Here is a 15,301-nt window from a genome sequence, read left to right as displayed (position 1 = left end):
CTCACAGAGTTAAAAAGAAAAAAAAAATCAGTTCACTCAGAGCACAAGAAAGACAAGATCATGCAAGCAGAGCGTAGGGGAAGAGAGAGTGAACTATCCCCGTCAAAGGCAATGAGCTATGGGAGCAGGCCAAATACCATATCTCACCAAATGAAGGAGGAAAATAGAAAACACACTGCATTTGACTCAGCTTGGTTGTTAAGAGAGTCCTTTGCGCCCTGGTAAACTGCATGATCCTTCACATGATGATGATGATTCTAAACATGTGCAGGCTTGAAATGTACAGAATTTGTGAAGTCTGCTCTACATATTCTCATACAGATATATGGTTGTAATAGGTAAATATCCTTACGTAATAAATGCTATCATAATTTTGTTTGTGAAGACACTTCATTGCATAGACACTATATAATTATATGCATCCTACTCAGTCCACACCTATCAGTATTACCGCTTGGAACTGCAGTGCTTCCAAAGATCATGAACAACTGATCTTTCTTTAAAAAATGTATTCAGAAGAATCAAAGAATAATCCAAAGTCAAAGGATAAAGCAAGTCATGGGTTGAAAATATTTTATCAGTTCCATAAACTGCTATCCTTGATGCCTGTTTTGCAGTGACAGAAATAATTAATTGAAAAAAAAATTGAAAAACTTGCTTCACAGACCACAGAAATGAATAAATCTATCAATCTGGTTTACAAATTAGACTTATCACAGACCTACTGTGATACTATTTTGTCATTCAGGCATACAAACTTAATGAGAAAAAAACAAAACATAAGAGGATAAAAGAACTCAAAGTCCTGTTTTAGTTAGGTTTTGTTTCGGTTTTAACACATACTTACATTACATAGGAATGTATCAAGGAATTGAGCATATTAATAATATCAAATATAAACCAGCAAAACTGTATTTGCCTAGCCAGGTCTGAAACCAGCCTAGTTCCAAGAAGACAGCTATAATTTTCAGCAGAAATTGTTTTTCATCCTTTGAGATGAAAACAACCCTCTTTCAGTGAATACAGCCTGATGGCCAAATGTTCCAAAACCCCTCTGTATAGCAGTTTATATTGTCTCAGGTCAGTATGTAATTGTCCTCATCTTCTCCTGCCTTTGCTTCATTTACAGGGACCAGAAGACTTTCTGCTTAAGATCATCTGAACCTCCAGTTCTTTGAGCATCTTTCCGGGCCTGGCTTAGTCTTTCTTATCGTGTTCTTCTGGGAAACCTTCAGTGTCATTTGGTTCAGTATGAAGGATGATCACTGAATTATTATTTTGTCCTGTCTGGATCCTTCCAACATCAGCTCTGTTCTTGTATGGAAGGAGAGCATGTGCTTCTACTCCCAGGGTTTGCACTTGCAACAGGCTGTTCAGTTTACCAGAGCAAGGGTTTCACAGGCTTTCTCTTGGTATTGATGTACACATCCCATCACCTTTCTCTTTGCACTGTGATTATAATCCCTTTTCATTTCTTGTAAGTTTTCTGTGTGTTACTCTTTATCCTTCCAGACTGTGGAATCTAGCTATTTTTCCCGTTTCTAGTTCTGTGGTTAGCTTCTTTCCTTCTCCTTCTACCCTATGTTCAATTTCTGCCTATCCTCCTTTTTCATTATTTAAAAATTGGATTTTGGTAGTATTTCTGCTCCAACTGCAGATCTCTCTCGTCTTAAAGCACTTTCATGGAAGTTATCCTGAGTCTACTTTTCTCTCTTTTTTTTTTTTCTCATCATAATGTATGATTCTCCAACTGTATCTGCTTTATCATGTCTCATCCACTACATCATAGAGACCATGACTGAATTTTGGTATAATTTTTTCATGTTTATAAAATCATAATATTTTTGCTGTAAATTCTGATGAGACATCTGGGGTTTGTATAACTTCTGCCAGGTCTGTCTGCTATCAGACAATGTACATCCTGCACATTTTGCAGCCATTATACTCTGCCAGATTTATTTCCCTCATCCTAGCCACCAAATTCTCTTAATTCTGATCCTAATACAGGTGAACCTAGAACAACCTGCCCCTACAAACTACTATGAAACCTTCCTTACTGACTGCCCTCTCTTCATTGTCTTCCTACTTATTTCAACTTACAACCATGGTCCTCGTTAACTGAATTCCAGTTCCCAGAACATTAATGTATTGAAGGGAGCCGACCGATGCCAGGTGGTACTTGGGAGTCCCCTAGTGGCCAAGGCTTTTAAAGAAGTCTTACGGCCTTGACCTCATCTCTGTGATGCTGGTGGAAAAACAGCGAGGCAATATAACTGATCCTTAATTAAACAAAAATATCCCTGACATTTCAGGTGCTTCTAGATAGGGAATAGAGATAAAGCAGTTGCTGCCCTGTCAGATCTGTACCTACTGCATTTTTGCCCTTGTGCTGAACAGTCCCTGCACTCTGCTGAAACTGTACCCCTAAAATAAAGATTTAAGAAATGAACTGCAAATTTCCTGTAAAAAGCATAACCACAAAATAAACACTGATTTTTTGTCCTTTATAAACTTTTGTAATTCCATAAAGATATGATTTTGCAAAACTAACAAAGGTTATTTTCCTCCAGAAGGTTTCCGTGCCAACCATATCAATAATACAGTCTCAATAATAAAATTGAGGTTTCACTTCCTGCTAAAATTCTACACTAGTTTCTGTCACGTTGCTAGTTGTATATCCTTACATGAAATTCAGTAGAACTGTCCTGCAAGGAAGGCACTGAAATGCTCTTTCCCTTTAAAAAAGATTACATATTTTGAATATATTTAAAAATCTGACCGCCAGGGACAGTCATTTCCCTGTCAGTAAGGATCCAAGTTTGAAATTACAATTGATGTCCTGCTCCATCCAGAAGAATTAAGTCTGCTTGAGACAAGAGTTATAAGAGTACTTTATTTGATTTATTTGATTATTTGGTCATGTCAATCAGCTTAATGTTCCTAATGTATTTTTCTTTCTCCAATTTTGCTGCTGATCCAGCCCCTGTTGCCAGTTCATTATGTGCACGATACACCCATCGGGCAGTTGTGATCACTGGAGGACTCCTGGCTTTTTCAGGAATGGCACTGGGATTTTTTGGATTCAACATGGTCTGGATGTATGTAACGACTGGCTTCCTACAGGGTATGACTTTATGGCTTTATGGCTTTCTTCCAGCAGCAACTCAGAGCCCTTATCTGAGGGTGCTATTGGTAGGAGTTTTGAAATCTGATGTATATTTTGATTTCATGAGCAGCTAGAACCAACAATGCTCTTAAAAGGTGTCTTCCCTCCTTTCCCACTCTGGAAATAAGAATTTGTGCAGGAAACCTGCAATGACAAAGAAGGTAAATAATTAGATGCTAGTAATTTGCACCTGCAAATTATATACAAGCAGAAAATGAAAAGTGTTTTGTTTTTCACTTGGAGACAAGAGCCTTGTGAAGGTTTAAAGGACCTTCATAAAGAGTACTGGAGTACAAGGACACAAAGATCCCAAATTTTGTTCTTTCTATAACATTATCTTATGTTTTGAACAGAGGCCCAGACTTTCACTTGATTTCAATCCTTTCCTTTACTCCAGTGAAAACAGGCCAGAAAGTTGCTTCCAACAATTAACAGATTTTCCTGGAACAGGAAGAAAAGCTGGCAGGGAATAAAATAAACCATTTCAAATTCCATGCCAGATGCCTGGGAAAATGTCTGGAATTTGAGCCCTTTGGCAGTCCTGGGCTGCCAAATAATCTAGGGGCCTTTAAAATCACTCTAAGTTAGAGCAGGTTTGAGGTCCGCTCAAAGAAGTCAGGCAAGAAAATGAAGAGCAGATAGAGGTAATACACCAGCTTTCTTCATGTCCTGCCTCACTTGCTACCCTGAGCACAGTTCAGCACAGCTCAGCTTAACTCATCTAGTACCAGCCTTAATTCAGACAGGATAGACACTCAGATCTGTCTAGCTTCAACCACATGGCCATGTGATTTCTCACGCAGTGCCAAAGCTGTCAAACCAACTTCTTTTATTTATTTATTTATTTAAGTAAGTAAGAACTTCATGATCCTACTTTTTTGCTTGAATACATACGACTTACTCTTACAGAATATGTGACAAATTTACTCCTACAGGTAGTACAGCTAAGCTCATGCTGCTGCTAGGAACAAAAATGTTTTCCTTCTACACTTTTTAACTTTGCAAATAGAGGAGCACTGACTGCTTTAATTTCCTTCACAAAATACTCAAGAGTGTCTAACCTGTGCTTTTTCTATTGTTTTTCAGGTCTTGGGATTTCCTTTTCATGGACACCAGCCATTAGCATTGTTAGCCATTATTTCTCCAAGAAAAGGGCTTTGGCCAATGCTATTGCCAGCGCTGGAGAATGTGCCTTTGCATTCACATTTGGACCATTTTTCCAGTGGTTGATTAGTCAATATGGATGGAAAGGTGCCCTCTTGATCATAGGTGGCATCCAACTCAATATTTGTATTGGTGGAGCACTGATGCGACCCCTGGCAAGCAGCTGCCTCCTTGAGGCTCACCATTCCGAAACTCGAACACCACCTGGCAAGAGTGCATCCAGGATAGACAAAGAAGATAAGTCTCCTATCACACACAAAACCTTCAATTGGATGCTTCTGAAGCGACCAGAGTTTGTACTTTATGCCATTTTTGGCATATTAGCTGCTATGAGTTTTTTTGTTCCTCCGTTATTTTTAGTTCCATTTAGCTACAGCCTGGGAATAGATGAATCATGGACTGCATCACTCCTATCCATTTTGGCTATGGTGGACTTTGCAGGCAGACTGCTGTGTGGCTGGTATGCCAATCTCCACGTTACCAAAACCATTCATTTGCTGGTGATGACAATTACACTGATCAGTACTTCCCTGATGCTGTTGCCACTGGCTAACAATTATGTTTCCTTGGCAATATTCACTGGCTTCTATGGATTCTTCTTTGGTACGACAGTCGCCATTCACATTACAGTGCTGGCAGATGTTGTAGGCATGCCAGAATTTGACAGTGCTTTAGGGCTTTTCATGCTCATTCGAAGCTCTGGAGGTTTTGTGGGGCCCCCTCTTGCAGGTAAGTTAAGACGATACTCTGCCAAACACAGTTTACAAAGTTTACAAGAAGAAAGGGGAGTGGTAACCCAAACTGAAAAGATCTGGATCTGCACCCAAATTTCCCCCTTTCTTACCTCAGGCATATGTAAGCCAAGAAGTATATAAAAAACAAATGGTTGGTTTAAATCCTCTCAAAAAGACACTGTTCCCTCTCTTCTCTGTGATTTTAGAGACACCTATTCAACATGAAAGCAGGGATGAATGGCAGGGTTCACTTGGTGGTGTTCCTGCTTCCCACAGAATGCCACTTGATGGCCTCCCACTCTCTTGCTATGAAAGTGTGCCGTTAGGACAAGCAGCAGACCCATACTTTCAGAGAAGAAACTGAAATTTGAGACTAGCGATGTTGCACAAATGCTGGTATTGTTGGAAGGCTTCCTATAGAAGTTCAAACTGAACATTAGGCTATGCAAACCTCAAGGAAATATTCACAGAGATGCCTGCTGTTTTTAGACAGCATTTGAGACAACCAATATAATAAATGGGTGAGGCAGCACATAAGAACAGTGGGAAGAGAGAGCAGACAATGAGACAGCACATGGATTTATGGACTGGCAACAAAGCATAATCATCTTGGAAAAATGCACAGCAAATGAACTGCAAGCTGTAGGGACTTTACAAAGTGATATGGCAGAAAAATGACCAATGTGACTAGTAAATGCACACAGAGTCATTCAAAGACCACTGCTCATGCATGACAGTGACTTCTATGGTAATGGCATCACTAATAGATTGCAAATGGGTCAGACTGAATACTGGAACATTTTAATTCATTTTTGAAGATATAGGAACCAGGAAGATCTATAGAGAGTTTGAGACAGAACAGTATCAAAAGTGTGTTGGAAAGATCTGAAAATAATACAAAGGTAGCAAGACATTTATACAGTGGCTGGTCAGTAGTACTGATTATCTGGGGATCAGTTTGTGTACATATAGTAATCTACGATTACTGTATGTAGTAATATCATTTGTGTACATATAGTAATCTACAAAGAAAGTATGGAAGAGCAGGGAACCCTAAGTGCTTCTCAAGCTCTCCTCTCCCACTCTGAGAGTAAAATCTAAAAGATTTAAACTCAGAGTTCCTTTGACTACATAGGGCTGATGTCAGGTTAGAGGGTGGGCTAGAGACTACGCTAAATGTGAACAAGCCTTCCACAAGCAAGCAGTTTTCATCAACCCACAAAGGAGCATGCCATCACACCCATAGAGCAGCTGATATACTGCTGCAGTACTACTACTACTACTATACTAGTGATTTCTCAGTACAGAACAAAATGGCATTATGTATTTTGGTTGATTTAAAGCTTCTTGAAAACCAAGGTCTTTTTGTTAACATCTGTGACTCCTTGTAAAATGATGAAATGGAAACCTGTTATACATCAGACAAATTAACCAACTATGTCTCCCGCAGACGAATCTCCTTTCCTTCTTTAAATTCTCTTGTGCTGTACAGTTATGGTCCAAATTACAGCAACTGATGACAGCTACACCACAGAACATGGGGCTACTCAGATACACAGCTGCGTTGTCTGGGTTTTTTTTCTGCCAGTATCTTCACTGTCTGCCACACTTAAGGTTGGAAAGTGCTTCAAACTGTGTATCATATTGTTTGAGTAGCAACATACAAAACAATGGGATGTGAATTGTGTTTCAAATTTTAAAATGCTATAACAGAGTGATGTTACATGTGCTCATGATGTAGAAAGCTGCAAGACAGGTATGTAGCCAGCACACTGACTTTGTGAGAGGATGTGTTCACACTGTTGAGCTAATTCACATTAGCCTGTTTTCCATCAATCACATTTCTGTCACTTGTTTCTCTCTAGGTCTGATTGTGGACATGGCTGGAGACTACAGAGCAGGCTTCTACATGGCAGGAGCCACTCTCATCCTATCAGCTGGATTTTTAGTTACTTTAGATCAACTCCAACAGAGAAAAGAAAGAGAAAGCCAGACTAGTACTAAACCAGAAAAGTCAACATTATCCTACCCTTCCCTCCATCTCCTGAAACACAACAACAGAAGCTGTTGAGAACACAGTGTAGTGGTGTGACTACACTGGACCTTGGACAGCATTTCAGGACACATGGAAGTGTTTTATTTTAGCCAAATTCCCTATTAGTAGGATTTACAAAACAACAGAAGTTTTGGGTAGGAATGTTTGAAACTAAGGAAGAAAGTAAGTAGTTTACAAGCAAACTAAAGCAGTAACCATTATCATATTATTTTGATGTTGAAGTTGCATTTCGACTATACAAGTCTTCAGGCCATGCTAATTAGGGAAACTATGGTCTAAATTAAATTGCCATGAAGTGTGTACGCAGCAGATAGAAACTCTACTCCCAAATGCAGACTGCAGCTGTCACTATCAAACAGGAAGAGGCATCACCTCACAGATGTTTAGCTTGAGGAAGTAGTGTTCAGTATTTTCAGTAAACAAGTCGGATGTGAAAGCATGAGTACCTGAATAGAGTTTTGAGCTAAAGATTTGCAGAGCTACAGAGCAGGGCTGGAATCAGATAAATAAATAAACCTGATAAATGGGAAAAGGTACATACATGATAGAAAACAGTAGAGAGAAATACAGTATTAAATATCAGAAGTAAAAAGCAAAATACATCCACATAAAATGAAGAAGGATTGATGAATAGCAGAAGAAGACCTATGGCTATGGTGGCCTTCAAAATGAGTAAGAATCCCAAATGCAACCTTGCATTAAAAGTACTAAATGTTCTGTGTTATTGGTAAGATAGAAGAGATGATGATGCTTGCAAGGCTTTAACTGGAAGAAGTACGTAAGTTGCAAAGAATTAAGTGGAAAAAATTGAGACAATTAAGAAAACACAACCTAAGGAAAAAGTGTAAGAAATAAAGATTTTCTGGTTTAGAAGACAAAAGTATTTACAGGGCACAAGAACAGCCTTCAAATCCATAATAGGCTGACATAAAAAGACATTGTAGCCTGTTAAGCATGGAAGCAGACTACAGGGAGAATACGAAAACAGAGAGATATCAGAGAATAGGTAAGACATGAGCAAGAATCTAAATATATTTGACTGCACTTCTAAGTAGTATGATGGACTAGTTGACTTCCCTTTAGTCCCACATTCCAACTATCCTGAGGCAAATACTTTGAGTAAATACTCTTTGAGAATGAAAGAGAGTCTGGATCCAAATAACTTTTATTTTATCAGTGGGAAGAGAGAACTTAAAAGAAAGGAGGAAGGGCTGGATCACATTTAGAAAAAACAGTAAAAGGAAAAAAACATAGCACTTTAAAGTTCCCAAATTATCATGATTATCATAGCTGCCCTACTTATGAACTTTTTATGAAATTTTTACCATGGCTTCCCCTGGGAAGTTTAACATAAATCACTCATCTAAAATAATTACTTCTTGTCTCATAGAATAATCAGTATTTCAAAAACTTACTTTAACTTACACGAAATCAGCTGAGCCACTAATAAATCTGTGAGGGCTTGATTGCAGAATGTACACTGGAAGAAACACAACTGGGCGTGTTGTAGCACAGTCCTGAAAAACTACTTTTCAAAATTGTCAATGGAAAAACTTGGATTTTTCTAGAAGTATTAGTCTTCAGTCTTCTGCAGGGTTCCAATATTTAAAATAACTCTTCATTTTATAAATTGAAAGGAAGGGTTATTGGAGGCAGGACAAATGGGGATATGTTTAATAGACGTAGTTTCTACCTCTGCCTTTCTGTTAAAATTCTGTATTTTATTTACAAGTCCTGTCACTGATTTATTTTGACATGTCCTGACATCAGACATAGGCAATAAAGAAGACACTTAGTGGCATGCTGTGCTCTGCTCCACAGTTGTGCATGTATTTCAGAATACAGTAAAGGAGTTGACAAACACAACTGAGTTCAGCAGCGGATCACTGAGAGGCTGTGCAACTGGGGCTGGTTCAGCCAGGGGGGAGTGGTGGCTCTAGAGGCACCAAACAGCAATCAGGCACCAGGAGAGACAAAGGAGATGCAGGTGGGTCGTTCACAGTGGTGCTTGGTGTGCGGGTGAGACAGCAGCACAAGTGGAAACATGAGGAGCTCAGGCTGAAGCTGTGAGGGCAGCCCAGTGGTGGGGATGTGGTCCAGGGCAGTTGGGTTAATGCCATCCTTGGGGCTTTTATGGCCTGACAGGGTGAAGTCCCAAGTATCTTGGTCTGAGTCCAGAACTGACTCTGTCAGGGCTGGGGCTGGAGATTTCCCCACTTCCCACCAGCCTGAACAGGATCTTGTGAAAAATGAAAAGTCATATTCTTATTTTCTTGGCTAAATGCACAGAATAGAATTAGTCACCTGGACACTCTGTCATTTGATGGCTATGTATGTGTTTAATGGCACAGAAGTAGTAGAATCATAGAATCACAGAAAATGCTGAGTTGGAAGGGACTCATCAGGAACACTGAGTCCAACTCCTGGCCCTGCATAGGACACCCCAAGAGTCACACCATGTGCCTGAGACCATTGTCAAAATGCTTCTTGAACTCTGCCAGGCTTGGTACTGTGACCACATCCTTGGGAAGCCTGTTCCAGTGCCCAAACACCCTCTGGGTGATGAATCTTTTTCTTGATGTAAAACTAAACCTGCCCTGATGCAACTCAGGCCAATCCCTCAGGTCCTGTCACTGGTCACGAGAGTGAAGAGATCGGTACTTGCCCCTTCACCTCCCCTTGTGAGGATCTTGAAGACCAGAATGAGGTCTCCCTTCAGTCTCCTCTTCTTCAGGCTGAACACACCAAGTGACCTCAGTCACTCCTCAAACGGCTTCCCTTCAAGGCCCTTCACCATCTTCATTGTCCTCCTTTGGAGGCTCTCTAAGAGCTCAATATCTTTCTTGTATTGTGGTGCCCAAAACTGCACACAATATTCAAGGTGAGGCTGCCCCAGTGCAGAGCAGAGCAGACTGGCTGGCGATGCTTTGCCTGATGCCCCCCAGGACATGGTTGGCCCTCCTGGCTGCCAGGGCACTGCTGACTCAGATTCAACTTGCCATCGACCAGGACCCCCAGGTCCCTTTCTGCAGAGCTGCTCTCCAGCCTCTCGTTCCCCAGTCTATACACACATCCAGAGTTGCCCCATCCCAGGTGCAGAATCCAGCACTTTCCCTTGTTAAACTTCATATAGTTCATGACTGCCCAGTCCTCTAATTTGTCAAGGTCTCTGCAGGGCAGGGAATTAACAGCTCCTCCTAGTTCAGTGTCATTGGCAAACTTACTTATTATTCCTTCAAGTCCTATGTCCACATCATTAATGAAGATGTTGAACAGCACGGGACCCAAGATGGAGCCCTGTGGAACCCCATTAATGACTGAATGCTGGTCTGATGTTGTTACTCCATTCACTATAACTCTCTGTGCCCAACCTGTGAGCTCACCCATCACGTAACACAGTTATCCAGCTGTGTGCTGGACATTTTGTCCAGAAGGGTACTGTGAGAGTAGTATCCTACTACTCTCCAGTAGTGAGAATTTTGTTACTGAAAAGTATCAAAAGCTTTGCTGAAGTCTGAAAATATTACATCTAATGGATTTCCTAAATCAAGGAGGCTACCTTGTCATAGAAGGAAATCAGGTTTGACAAGCAGGACTTTCCCTCACGAAGCTGTGCTGGCTGTGACCAATGACTGCATTGTCCTCCAGGTGTTTTTCAATACCGCCCAGAATAATCTCCATACTGAAGTGAAACTGACAAGTCTGTAGTTCCAGGGTCCTCCTTCTTGCCATTCTTGAAAATTGAGACCAGTCAGCTGGGACCTCTCCAGATTCCCAAGACCACCTGAAAATCACTGAGAGAGGTTTTGCAGTGACATCAGTTAGCTCCTCAGGGATTCTTGGATGAATCCCATCAGGCCTCATAGATTTACAGGGATCCAGCTCAAGCATCAGATCCCACACAAGTCCAGGGTCAACTCGCAGTCATGGTCTTGAAGCTCAGGGCACTGAGATCCCCTTGGTCTGCCATCCATACTGGACAGAGGCAAAGAAAGTATTAAACATCTCTGCCTTGTCTCTGTCCCTGTTTGTGAGGTGACCATCCTCACCCTGTAATGGACCAATGTAATTTCTACACTGTCTTTTGCTATTAATATATTTGAAAAAAACCCCTCTTTTCCTATCCTCTACATTTTTGACAGTTTCAACTCCAATTGAGCTTTTTCTCCCTACTGTGGCAAACTGCATCTCTGTATTCTTCTCTTGTCACTTGACCTTGCTTCCGCTGGGCATACACCTTCCTTTTGCTCCTTATTTCCAAAAGCAGATCCCTGCTCAGCCAAGCTGGCCTTCTGCCTCATCTGCTTGACTTGCAACACTTTGGAATTGCCTGCTCCTGTGCCCTCAGGAGGTGATCTTTAAAGTGTGACTAGCACGATGGACCCCAGAACATATAAAATAATTTTCCATGGGCACTTTACTTACTAGCTTCCTGAAGTCTACTCTCCTCATGCCCAGAGTTGAAGTATTGAGTGTTTGTATTCATTTTAGGACTGCTTTTACTTCAGCTGTAGTGGCAATATTCCAAGTTAAGTTTCACTGGACTATTACTGCAGAGATTACTCAGAATCACAGAATCATCAAGGTTGGAAGAGACCTTTAAGATCATCCAATCCAACCATCCACCCAGCAGTAACACTGAACCCCCTGAACCACTGAACCATCACCCAGTGCCAGATGTCTTTGAAACACCTTCAGGGATGCTGACTTCACCACCTCCCTGGGCAATGTGCTGCAAAGGACTGTTCTGATCCAAGTCCTAAGGATACAGCCTGTGTTGACTATATTAATTTTCTTCAAACAAAATGTTTCAGAGATGGCCCCAGAGGCCTAAATCAGCAGCTCATCTGCAAGGAGTTTCTTACCCCAAACCAGTTATCAACCTACTGGTGGGAACAGGACTGTGAGGCTTTAGAAAGCACTGCCATTCTCTTAAATCCAGGGATGGTGTCCTGAAATCACAGGAAAGGGAAGTAATAACTCAATCTCACCTTGATAGTGCCCAACTGCATCCAAAAGTTTTTCACCCCCGGTTTTTCACTCATAGTTGGTCACCCTGCATCTCAGAAAGTCCCACAAATCGGAACAATCCCCTGGGCTCAGAACCTGCAGTCAACCACAAAGTAGGAGCAAAGAAAAACAGAAAGCTAGAAAGCTATCCAACCTTTTTTCTTTGGAAAAACACAGTGCAGCCACACAGGCACCACTGCAATCATGCCATCCTCTTGGCACAGCTACTACAGGATTAAGACTACCATTCCTTCCTTATTGTAAGTTTCAGAGATAGAGCAGAGGGAGATGGGCCTGACAGCAGGGACCAGAGCTTCACTTGCAAACTACTTGAGGAGGAACTTTCTGTCGTGAACTAGGCTTTCAGGATGAACATACTAAAGGTGTTTGTGCAAAGCAGCCTACAGGACAACATGTTGCTTCCTGGAGGTGCCTGCAGTCAAGGTAGCAGCTGTTTGAGGAATAGCTTTGCAAAAAGCTCCAAATCATAGAATCATAGAATCAGCTGGGTTGGAAAAGACCTCTGAGATCATCAAGTCCAACCCTTGATCCAACATCATCGTGGTTACTAGACCATGGCACTAAGTGCCACATCCAGTCTCAGGCCTATAGTGGAACTGTTCAGCCTTGAAGCCAGATAATACATACTTCCAAGTAAATCCCCAAACCATGGAGAGATGAGGATTCTGAGGACAAACTGAAAGGAGTATAATGTCCTTATTTTCACTTACTGTACTGTGTTACTGTTAATGTAGATTTAGCAGTGAAATACTTGTGAGTTTCCACTGAAATTCCCATAAAACTCAAAACTAAAGCCTTTACTAAATCAGGTGCCAAGGTACTCACATTTCTTTGTTTTGTCTGCTGTAGGAAGCCTCAAATGCCAGAGAAAATAAATTATCAATTAAGGGAAATAAATTAATAAAAATCCCAAGATCTTCTCCTAGAAAGATGGAATCACAGTGTCAACAGCATAAAACCAACAGCTATTCTTCTTCAAAGGTCAAGCCTGTTATTTTCAGTTACACTAGAAGCATTCATTTCATTCCTATGATCAAGATTCATCAGTGTCCTAGGTTTGCCACAAGTTCTGGCTTATCACAAAAAACCCAAACTAACTTGGGTTACTTGGAGGTTTCTCCATCCTCTTCCATCCTCTTCTCCTGAAATGCTATCTTTGAAAAGGTTAACACCTGTGAAATCCATTTGCCAATTCCAGTGACTTTACAGTGATGGATTTAGCAGCACTATTTCAGAGAACTAAGATTTTGTAAAAAAACTGAGATCAGAACCAGGATGTGGTGTTTCACCTTCTCATCCATCCAATTCCTCAATAGCAGCATTCTGCATTTACATTCCAGATGGTGCCACAAATCATGACAAAGTCGTTATTTTTTTCCCTTTGTTATACTATTAACAAGAGATTCATTCAGAACACAAAATATTCAAGCAGTTGACATTTTGCCCTACACATTGCTTGAAGTGGGGATGGGGTAGAGACTAGGATTGGTAATCACATGCATTTACTCTATGTCTTGATTCTCACAAGACCAAACAATGCCCTTCAGTTATCATCCTCTCCCAGTAATGAAGCTTTTCTTCAGGAAAACACATGATTTGATGAGGAGCTCTATGACATTTTCAGGGTGCACAAGGGCTGATATGTTGCTTGGGAACTTGACAGACTGTGATAGCGTCCACTTACAGTTTTACACACATGGGTATCTATAGAAACTTCCCTGCACCTCTTCTCCCTTTGAAACTCCCATTGAGTTCATCTGGTATAATATAAAGCATTGAATGATTTGTACAAATTAGAGAGTTTATGTTCCTCACTGTTCATTTTTCTTGTTCCCTTCATTTTCCCCTCCACAAAACCCATGTTGTTTGGTCCAGCAAAACTAGCTAGATCTTTCTTGTGTTAATCACAGCATGGTTGAGGTTGGAAGGCACCTTTGGAGTTCATGTGGTCTAACCCTCTGCTCCAGCAGGGCCACCTGGAGCTGGTTGCTCATGACTGTGTCCAGACAGCTTTTGCATATCGCCAGTGTGGGAGACCCAACAAGCTCTCCAGGCAATCTGTGCCAGTGCTCAGTCACTCCCATAGAAAAAAAAGTTTCCTGATGTTCAGAGCAGCTCCTGTGTTTCAGTCTGTGCTCACTGCCTCTGGTCCTGTCACTGAGCACCACGATGGAAAAATATCTAAAGAGAGATCACATTTTTACCATGATTAAGCAAAACACATAAGCAGAAAAATGGTCTGACCTTCCACACCTGCACTAGCTAAGAATACCAATGTTAAGACTTTTCATCTGATTTCCTAATGAAATGGATGTTGGTTTCTCACACTGTCTGTTCCCTCCTATTTGCTTTTCAGTCTGTCAGCTGTTTTCACCACATTTAGAGCCCCGTACACAACTTCAAAGACAAGTGAAAACTTATTAAAAGTTTTCAGTCCTTCAAACTTAAAAAATCTGTGGAAGGACAGAGAGGCTCAGATTAATGAATCATTAAGACGAATGACAAGCAGAACATGGTTCTTGTATCTTCTCTCTCTTTCAACAATATTTAAGACTGCTTGTCCATCACAGTACCCAGACTTCTGAATTAATCACAGACTGCCATTTCTTGCCTGGTCTTGTAAATGGAATTACCACAGTGTTAGCACAGACAATTCATACAAGTCCATAACAAAGGACTTGTATGGACTTGTATGAATTGCCTGTGCTAACACACAAAGGACTTGCATGGACTTGTATGAATTACAAGTCCTAACCTAGGCTTCATTAGTTCTGCAGCCCATGGGATAGACTCTCTTTTTGTTGCAGTATTTGCTTATTACTATAGAATTAAACTGTATTTGCCCAAATGTAAGACACTTCTGTTACAGTATAACATCATCCACCTATAAGTTTTTGTCCAAATATACTAGTTTGCACAGTGTTAAAATGATGCAAAAAGAGTGCATACACAAAGCTATAGTAAAGACATGCAAAAATACCAGTCCTCTGTCACAGAATAATCAGCCCTAAATCAAAACACGTTTAAATTTAGAAATAGTCCACTCTAGGAGCTTGTAAAAAGGGCAGGTAAAAAGGTGCTGACCCGTGTCTCAGAGGGTATGTAACAAATCAAGAAATAACAGATTCTACTGCTGCTTATTAAGAGAGA

At 40.9% G+C, this 15,301-nt stretch overlaps 2 protein-coding genes across 2 annotated transcripts in view; one reads left to right on the top strand and one right to left on the bottom strand.

Moving 5' to 3' along the window:
• Positions 1-1,207: 1,207 nt before the first annotated feature.
• Positions 1,208-15,301, bottom strand: part of KIAA2026 (KIAA2026 ortholog) — an 83,897-nt gene continuing 69,803 nt past the window's right edge. The window contains 1 exon segment of the mRNA XM_008921631.3: positions 1,208-3,310. The gene's annotated coding sequence lies outside the window, so the exon portion shown is untranslated.
• On the top strand, positions 3,061-7,135 carry LOC115307367 (monocarboxylate transporter 2-like). Its single transcript, XM_029959038.1, has 3 exons — positions 3,061-3,124; positions 4,253-5,059; positions 6,930-7,135. The coding sequence occupies exons 1-3, from the start codon at positions 3,061-3,063 to the stop codon at positions 7,133-7,135; spliced, it is 1,077 nt and encodes a 358-aa protein (XP_029814898.1).

Source organism: Manacus vitellinus, unplaced genomic scaffold (assembly GCF_001715985.3).
Source record: "Manacus vitellinus isolate BGI_N305 unplaced genomic scaffold, ASM171598v3 scaffold_18_pilon, whole genome shotgun sequence".
Classification (NCBI taxonomy): domain Eukaryota; kingdom Metazoa; phylum Chordata; class Aves; order Passeriformes; family Pipridae; genus Manacus; species Manacus vitellinus.
This window is presented reverse-complemented; position numbering and strand designations above follow the sequence as displayed.